Raw genomic sequence first — 9,610 nt, 5'->3', positions numbered from 1 at the left:
GCTTCATACAACTATTTCTGTCCCATTTCGACGTCTGTCTGTCGGAAATTGGCTAAGCTCCACCTGGCTAAGGTTAACCTTAGCGTAGTTGACATTTTCTCATTAATAACTGAATAAATTGAGGCTGAATTGCAAATTGTTTAATTAGACAACGACCTTGCTTGTAAGTGACCGAGTTGCTAGAGCAGCTCAGCTAGGGCTGAGATGTGGCATTATTATTTAGCGAAAGGTCACAGCCAGTGTTATGTATGCTATGATAACTAACCTATTTCCATTCGCAATTTATGGCTGACATATGTAAGTATTGGCAAACAACTTGCCGCTATCGTCGCACTATATTGAAATCTCTAGCTTCATGAATGTTAAAGTCTCTCTCCATATTTTTACTTTCTGCGCAGAAACTCTTCTGCGAAATTCTTATCCGGTTGAATCTTCATTTTTACTTTCGGAACAGATATTACGTGCAATGTTGTAGAACTAGCTGAGACTCCATTCATGTGCCTACAAAGCCAATTTATTTGCGACTTCTGAGTCTCAGAATGTTTTCGATGAGCAGCTCAGATAAGGCTATCTGTCCACTACGTGCTATACATTTATGCCAGAAATAGTTTAATTGCTCTTATTTTGCTGTTCTTGAGCCTGCTGGCAGCGAGCATTATAAAGATTTATGCTACACTCAACTCTAGCAAGATTTCCGGTGCAGAATTTTAATAGCTCTAGTCTATCCAATCTCTGCTCGATTCAAGTTCAGTTCTGTGCTGTAATCTTAATGTGGATATCTCTTTGATGGGAACTTTTGGCGAAAAACAAACTTTTTTTATTTCATTTGGAAGAATCGGTTGTTTGAGTGACTTGTTCAGAGCATGAATTTTATATGATCCAGCGCATTTCGAAATCTTGATAAGTTTGATTTATAAACCTTTAACAAATACTGCGCAACCTTTACCAGGCTTAGCTAATGTTTATTAGAGCCCCTGCCTAATGGCCGTATTGACACATTGACAACAATATTGTTTACATCACTTTACGTAAGACTCATTTACGAGATATTTAGGGAACAGTCCCTTGGGCTGGGTAAAAATGAAAAAATCACCTTTGGGCCGATAGAAAAGTGCAGCTCCACAAAGTGCAGCAAATGTAACGGGGCGATTTCTATATATAGATGGAGATATATTTGTATATTTATTGTACAATAACAATATTTCTCATTTCACATTTCTCATTTCACAGTTCACAGTTTTCATTTATTAACTAATTTCGGATTTACGTAATCCCAAAATCGTTCAGGCCTCAGCGACGGCGTTTACACGCAATCGCCACACTGAGAGTCGAGGTCAATGATCAGTGAAATTTACTTTCAAAAACAAAAAGAAAAAATCAGCTTTTCTGTTGACTGAAAAGCGATCGGCAAATAGCTCCAGCGGAAACCCAAGCGCCAAGTTTCTTGAGCCGCCGTTTGGGCAACTTCGAACTGCAAAGCCAACAAAAAATGCCTTTGTAATGCGGTTTGGGGCTTTGGGGGACATGTTTATTATGCTCAAATAGGGCACAGCCAACGCCCTAGCTTGTCGCTGCTTGTCATAACTATTATAATTATCGTCATCATCATCGGCAACATCATCATCATAACGAGCAGCCGCTGCTTGCCCACACCTTGTGGCCATTAGCCGCAGAGACCCAGCCCCCGTTCCCAATCCAATCACGACAATGGAGCGCTGCATTTTACCACACTTGAAATCGCAATACAATGAATATATCTGCATAATTAATTCCCACTAACGAAGATGTTGTCGAGAGTTAATGAGTGTGGCTCGTTGTTCACCATTTGCGCCAAAATTGAAGGCAACAAACACGCGCAGGTTGTTGACTTCTTTGTCTGCGTCTGGGGCCCACTTTCGGTTTCGGTTTTGGCTTCGGCTTCGGTTTCGGCTTCGGCTTTGATTTTATTTTCATTTTCAGTTTCAGTTTCAGTTTGGGCTTCAGCTTTTGGCTGCTTCTATTGTCCATGCAATTGGTCGCAGCTGTCACATTGGGCGATGCCATCTCGCCAATTCACTTGCAAAGCACACACACACACACACACACACACACACACACACACACACACACACACACACACACACACACACACACACACACACACACACACACACACACACACACACACACACACACACAGATGTATTTTTAATTATGGCCATTCCGAGCACTTGATATTTGTTGGCCAAAAACTAATCGGCTTTCAGTTTCCATTTTCCAGACGCAAATCGCGAACAGCTTGCCCAACGAGCTGATGTATTTTTAATTATACTGCGATTTCCTTTGGCTTCTCCAGATCTCAATAAAAATCGAAATACAGCAAGAGAGGTTCACTTGTTCGAGTATATAGTATATGCATATATAACGTCCTGCAGCTTTTATTTTGGCCAAGTTCAAAAGCCAGAAAGTAAACCGAGGACGCTTCTCTGTTATCTGAATATCGTGTAGTATTTTATCAAAGCGCTTGCAGTTTCATTTAATGGATTAAACATGCACGAATCGAACTCGAATCGATTTCTCACCCATAAAATATGCATTGTATTTATTTTGTTTTTAGTTTTAATTTTTATCCGCTGAACGCGCCTTTGCCAAAAACTAGGTTATAACCTTGAAATCCCACAAAAGAAACGTTTAAAATTTCAAACTTATCAATAAATTCATGACGCTGCGACACAAAGCCAGGCTGCGCATCAAAAGAAAGCAACAAAAGAAACAAAACTCAAACAGAAGCAGAAACAAAAAACGGAGTAAAAAAAAAAAGCAGCATAAATCTATATTCAAATCCATGCTAAGCTCCATTAAAATGCTAAACAGTCAAAAGCGTTTCGCAATCCCATCAGAAACAGACAAAAATATTCCAACGGGTCGGGCAACAGCTGTAAACCTGCATTTCAAATTGCCAAAGGTCAGGCCAAGAAGACGCTGCAGACGCAGACGATGTTGCAGCCGCGCATCCCCGAAAGCCAGTTCAGTCAGTGTCCCACTCTGCAGCTGTGTGTCATCATCGTCATCATTATCATGACTAGCATCATTATGAGCATTGCTACATAGGCTGCATTCAGCATAAAAGCTGTTTGGCAACAACAACAACAACAGCAGCATCATCGAGCCATATAACAATTAACCATATAACGAAAATTTGTACAAATTGACAAACTCTGAGTGAAAGAAGAGAGGAAACGAGCCAGCAACAAGAAAAAAAAAAAAAACAGAAATTGATACACGAGTGAAAAAAAACAAGAAAGAAATAAATGAAAATGAAAAGAAAAAACAAACTGGATTTATAATGGCTAAAAACACGCAAGAAAAACAAGCCAAGGTCATTGCGAAGCGGCCGAGAGCTGCGAAAGAAATTGTGGAATCATGTGGAATAACAATACACTGAGCAGAATCATGAATTAACAAAAAGCCAATTAACAGAACTCTAATTGAGAACTCAGCGCAAAACAAAGTCTTAGCAGAGCGCTCATCTGGCAGCTGACAGAAATAGAGAATAGAAATGGGAGACGAAAATAAATTAGATATTAAAAATACTTACACTGAAAAATATGTTTGGTAAGTTATGAGTGGCGATATGAGAGAAAATATTTGAATTTTTTTTATTTAAAATTATGAAAATATACTTGTTGAGACAAGGTAAAGAAAGGCAGATATTCAATCAATTGCAATCAACTAAATATGACATATTATATATTCATTCATAATATCTTGATATAGAGTAGGTTATTGATCTGGCTTTTCTTCAACCGATTGTATAACTATGAACTCCAGTTGGAGTCGAAATCAGCTGAAATGCTTTCAATTCAGAAATCTTTTCAGCAGGGGCAATCGAAAGAGTGAGAGTTTTGAAGTAATGCAGCAAATTTTCAAGCCTCATTCAGACAAAATGATTTGCAAACACTCAAATGATTTTCTCACAGTGTGCAAATAAACGTGCCTTGGCGATCTACTGGTTCAGGATTGTGGCAGAGGCACTTGTGGTTTCATTTTATTTCATTTCATATTTTGCGGCATGGCAGAACCACTTTTCGCTTGCAATTACTTGAGACGCGGTAGCACATAAAGCAGATGATCATGACAAGCAATATGATAATGATGAAGATGTTGAAGATGGAGATGAAGATGGTGCTGAAGCTGAAGTTGAAGCTGAAGCTGGAGATGAAGATGAAGATTTTCGTGCGCAGTTGGGCAGAAGTGACTGTGCGACGTGTTAAACATGTTTTGGCGAAACATCAACAGCTCGAGAAATCCGGTTGCTCAAATATGCGTAAAGTGGGACGATGTCGCTCCTTTACAAACAGCCACAAGAGCAACAACAGCAACATCAACCAGCAATAGCAACGCTCTGTAATATTATTAAATGCCTGAAAACTGGCCAGGCAAAATGCCAAAACCCAACAAATAAACATCAAAACAATTAACAGTCGAAGAGATACACACACACACACACAAACATAGAAAATGAAAAAAAAAGAGTCCAAGTGGTTGATTTGTATGTGACCTCATTGGCAGGTGTTGATTAATAAAAATGCAACTAGCTTGGGCCGGGCCTGGGTCGGGCCCATTGCGTAAGCCGTTTGAGGTGTGCCCCGCCCATCGCGTAATGCTGCTCTTTGGCAATCCCACTGAGAATCTCTCAGATGGCACAACTTTTAACTCTTGCACAACCAGCTCTAAACTTGAACTATTTGACGCGCCACTGATAATGTATGCCCCTTATCAGCCCATTCCAGTGAACCTTCGGTAGTCCAGTTCGGATTATCAATAGAACTAACTAAAATTTGTGAATTTGAGTTGCTCACATTTTTGGCAACTTTTCAGTATTTGCTCGTACTTAGAGGGTGTTGGAACTCATTAGTGAGATCATGCGTCTGCTGCTTCTTGCAACATGCCTGACTGTGGTAAGAATTGGAGTAGGATCAGCTGCCAAGTGAACTGCCTGATTGCCGTGTATAACAGTGGATTATTGTTTAAAATGAGAGAAAAGATAGACACGGTTAGGGAAAGAGAAAAAGGAAAACTGTTATAAATCTCTGTATCGATATATAAATATAATGTGACGGCTTGAATTGCTTATAAAGCTGTTTTTCTGAAATCGTCAATCAACATAACTTGAAAATGTTGCTAGTAAAGAGTTCTTGTATATAAATTTCTACTTTTCTTTACATTAATCTAGTACTGTGTTGTGTTATATTTGCTTTCTTATCACTAAATCTCTGTATCAGGGAAACCTATACAACCTACTCTGTTCAATTTATTAGCTGCTTGGTATTTCTCTCTGCATTCTTGCAGCTACCGAGCTGGGGGCTGCTGAACGGCGAGCAGCGCACTTTAAAGAAGTGTCTGAGCAGCTATGGAGGACTCAATGAGGATAATGTGAAGCGCCTGGAGCGATACACCCAATGGTCGGAGAGCTACGAGGAGTTGCCCTGCTTCACGCAGTGCTACCTCAACGAGATGTTCGAGTTCTACCACGATCAGGAGGGCTTCGACGAGCGCCGCATCAGGCAGCACTTCGGCGACGCGGTCTTCGAGGCGTGCAAAGAGCGGCTGAAGCTGGGCCCTGAGCAGAAGGAGAGCAGCTGCGAGCACGCCTATGCGGGCTTTCACTGCATTGTCAGCGTGAGTGCGATAAGCCGGACCGTGGGCCACTGACCGCTGGGCTGATAACGGCGGCTGCTCGAGTTGCCTCTACTACATGGGCCTGTTGTTGTTTACTTGCAGCTGGAGAAAGATCCGTTCATACTGATCGAAAAGATGCCAAATGTCACGCGCACTGCCAAGTCGGCGATGAAGAAGTGCCTGCAGCAGGTGGACCAGGTCGAATGGAGTCGCATGGCCGACTACGCCCACTTTCCGCAGACGGAGCCGATACCCTGCTTCACGCGTTGCTTCATCTCGCAGATGCAGCTTTTCGACGAGCGCACCCGACGCTGGCGCATACCCGCCATGCGCCAATCGCTGGGCGTGCCCCTCCCCGGCGCCCACATAGCCAACTGCGCCCAGCGTCGCAGTCGCAATCCCTGCGCCACCATTTACCAGCAGTTCAACTGCTACGTGGTTGCCGTCTAGATGGAAATGCTCTTTGACTAGCTTTATATTACGTTACCCGATTGGATAGTTGAAATCAAGAAATGTGTATATATAATAAAGGTAATATGTGTGTATTGCATTTCTCTTCTGATTCTAGTTACCCGCACGATTCGACTCTGACGCAGTCACAGCTTATGGCCAATAAAATTACATTAGCGCTTGAGCTGCAAATTCTAAAACAAGTTTGCGTCAGAGTCGAAAATGTGTTTAAACTAGATTCGTTCCATTGAGATTTCCATTGAGTCGCTCCCAGCAGAGATATTCGTCGTACATCCAGGCGCATTTGCTGCTGGCCTGGCTGCGCTGCTCATCGGAGAGGCGGCACAGGCTGTAGTCGGGTTGGTGCTCCTGGTGGGTGGGACCGAAGGCCTGCTGCCAGTTGAGCAGGCGCCAGTTGCCCGCCTCGTCATAGAAGCCCATGGCATCGGCGAAGCACTGGAACAGGCAGGGAATGGACTCCTTCGGCTTCAGTGTGCTGTACTGCAGCATCTGCACATTGGTGGCATTCAGCTGGCCGCTGCACTGCATCAGCGTGGAGATGCTGTTGCCCGCATGCAGCTCCGCCTGCTTCAGGCAGCGCAGGCCGCGATGGGCGTAGCTGCAGGCGTCGCGCGACTTGCGCCGCAGCTCGTAGTGGCAGTAGTTGTAGATGTCGGCGCCCAGCTCCTCGGCCACGCGCTGCTTGTGCCATTTGTTGGCGTCGATGTCGAACCAGCCCTTCTCGCTGGCCAGGCAGCGCATCAGGCAGGGCACCTCCTCGCTGGTCCAGCTGGCGTACTTTGCCAGCTTGCGCAGATCGCTTTCGATGCGCTCCGGGCTGCTAATGCTGCCCAGGCATTTCTCCAAAATCTGCGCATCGCCCGTGAGATCGGCCAAAGCCTGCAAAATGTGAGGGGATTGTTGTGTTTAAAAGATGCGGCACTAACTGAAGCTGTGCAGACGCACCACAGCGAGCCACAAGGTCAATAAGCCGACAGCCAGACGCATCTCAACACTCGCACTGCACAATCTCAACTGCTGTCCGCATACAAGCGCTGAGCTCATGAGCACTCGCAGCATCCGCTTATCAGGCAGCTGAGATTAATCCGCGGGTTCAATGTATCACACAGCAGTTGAACCGCATGAACCACCCGAAGCAGTTCGTAGTGGGTTAAGCTATGTGGTTCTGCTGTACTCGGGCGAGAATATTTTATTTTGAATTTATCACATACATAATTAGTTGGAGCTTAATTGTAAATCTTGCGCACGACGTGGCGGTTGATGGGCAGCCAGCAGGAGAAGACGCGATTGGCCCAGGTGCAGACATCGGATTCAGCTTCATTGTGATCGATACACTTCTCGAGGCCATGGCGCACTGACTCCAGATCCTTGTAGTTCTGCGCGGTGAACTGCGCAATAATTGCCTTCTCATTGAAGCCCTTCTTCTCGTCGAACAGGCCCATCTTCTCCACGAAGCACTTCACGTAGCAGGCGGTGCGACGGTGCTCGGGGAACACATAGTTCAGGTACTGTTCGTAAATGTCCTCGGGCACGTTGTACTTCTCCTGGCACTCTTCGTGCGCCTCCACCGCGTCCTCGTGCGTGCGTATCGTAAACTTTGCGCTAACCTGAAAGGAGGTTGTCAATATGAAGGCTCAGTTCGGCTAGCCAAGGGCACGTTCAGTTACCTGGCCGACGGCAACTGTGGCCAACACAACTGCAATGCTGATCAATAAAGCGTTGACTTTCATTTCTAGGCTGCGACTGAGACTGAGACTCTGATTGCGATTGCGAGTGGAACTGGACCGACTTCTGTCAGGGCCTGTGTGCGAATGTGCCAAGCGAGCCAAGATTTCTGTTCATAATTTGTGTGTAGCCAATCGGCTGCGGCTAGATAATAAACCAGAGCCAACACGCTAAAGTGAACAACATGCTAAACCCGTTGTTCGACTGGATTGGGATTGTCCAATAGTGGTGCAAGTGGTGCAGGCGGAGGTGGAGGTGGAGTTGGTGCTTTTGTTGCTCCGTTGATACCCTTGCGTCAGGTTTGCTCTTAAGAAAAAATAAGAAGAAGAAAACAAAACGAGTAAGTGTAGCAAACGGGTTTGGGTTTGGGCCACGGCGAAGACTGCGACGGCGGCTGTGATGTCGACGTCAACGTCGACTGCGGCTGCGAGTTTGCTGTTAACGGCATTGTTTGGGCAGCGCGTTGGTTGGTTTTGGCCTGGTGTTATATAATCGGCGGCGACGTCGGTGGCTTTAGTATGTAGTGGTTACGTTTTGTTTGAGCCAATTAAACGATTTGTTTTTGTGCCACAAATTCACTTGGTCGTTGCCGCACACAAACACACACACACACACACACACACACACACACACACAAGCAGTGTGTTTTTGTTGTTGCTGAAATATGTGAGTTGTTGTTTTTATTATTTTTTATTTGAAGCTTTGCTATTTTTTAGCTGCTGCAAATTCTAACACCTCGTCGGCCATTTGCTGCACACTTCCGCAATGAAAAAATAAACGTTAGCCTCTTTTGGGCACTCGCTGCCGTTTTTACCTGCCACACAGCAGCAGCAGCAGCAACGACAACAAAAACCAAAACATTTTGTTGATATTTAGTTTTGTCGCGGCTGCAGAGCCGCAAATAAATTAAATAAATTATTCAATTGCATTTATTTATTACCAACCAATTTGGCTGCCCAGCGGACTTTTGCATTTGTGTAATTAACGGCAGGCGGTGCACAAGCTCCACAAATTGCCAACTTCAACAACAACAGAAACGGCGCGACTCCTGAGGGAATTTCCGTTGCAGCTGTCATTGGTGCGCCGAGGTTCTTAAACCCAAGCTCAGAGACGTAGTCGGTGAAAGGCTTATAAATGGCCCTGTCTGCCAGAGACAATTTACGGCTCTTGATTGACATCTATTTTTATGTTCAATAATAAAAGCCTCTCTCAAGTGTCTGAAGAGTAATTGTAATCATTTTATGATTATATTTAATTGCATTAAATAAATTATTACAATTTATTTATTGATGCGATTGAATTTCACTCTTGCATTAAATCTCCCATTATTTCAGCAACAATTATGTATTTTGCATGCCCCGTTAGCCCCTTGCACGATTCAGCTGCCAGCCACTGCATTCAGTTCAACAACAAAAATCCTAAAGCCCAAAAAAAAGTATAAAATAAATATATCCATATAAAAATGCTGAAAAATATATATATGAATATGTGAAATGTCTCCTCGCTGGGCGCATGGCATTTTATGGGGCGGCCATCAACCTGCGACTCTTTTCAAGGGTCAACATTTTCAGTTATCGTTTTAAACTTTGATGCCATAAATTGAACAAACTGCTGTGGGGCACAGCCAGCGTCCACCCACCTGCCATTACCTGGTCTAGTATTTATTTAACAGCTCAAAAATATTTGCAATACGCTTCACAAATACATTTTTTCTCAAACACACATGGAAAATATTAAATTTTGTTGCTCGAAA

At 44.0% G+C, this 9,610-nt stretch overlaps 1 protein-coding gene and 1 pseudogene across 1 annotated transcript; one reads left to right on the top strand and one right to left on the bottom strand.

Annotated features, from left to right (window-relative positions):
* The first annotated feature begins 4,852 nt into the window (after positions 1-4,852).
* Positions 4,853-6,112, top strand: LOC122756790. Its single transcript, XM_044007290.1, has 3 exons — positions 4,853-4,940; positions 5,332-5,661; positions 5,764-6,112. Exons 1-3 carry the CDS (start codon positions 4,905-4,907, stop codon positions 6,109-6,111), a joined length of 714 nt encoding a protein of 237 aa, XP_043863225.1. The 5' UTR covers positions 4,853-4,904; the 3' UTR covers position 6,112.
* Positions 6,113-6,182: 70 nt separating this feature from the next.
* On the bottom strand, positions 6,183-7,960 carry LOC6573131 (annotated as a pseudogene).
* Positions 7,961-9,610: the final 1,650 nt, after the last annotated feature.

The sequence above is a fragment of the Drosophila mojavensis genome, unplaced genomic scaffold, assembly GCF_018153725.1.
Source record: "Drosophila mojavensis isolate 15081-1352.22 unplaced genomic scaffold, ASM1815372v1 contig_16, whole genome shotgun sequence".
In the NCBI taxonomy this organism is placed as follows: Eukaryota; Metazoa; Arthropoda; class Insecta; order Diptera; family Drosophilidae; genus Drosophila; species Drosophila mojavensis.
This window is presented reverse-complemented; position numbering and strand designations above follow the sequence as displayed.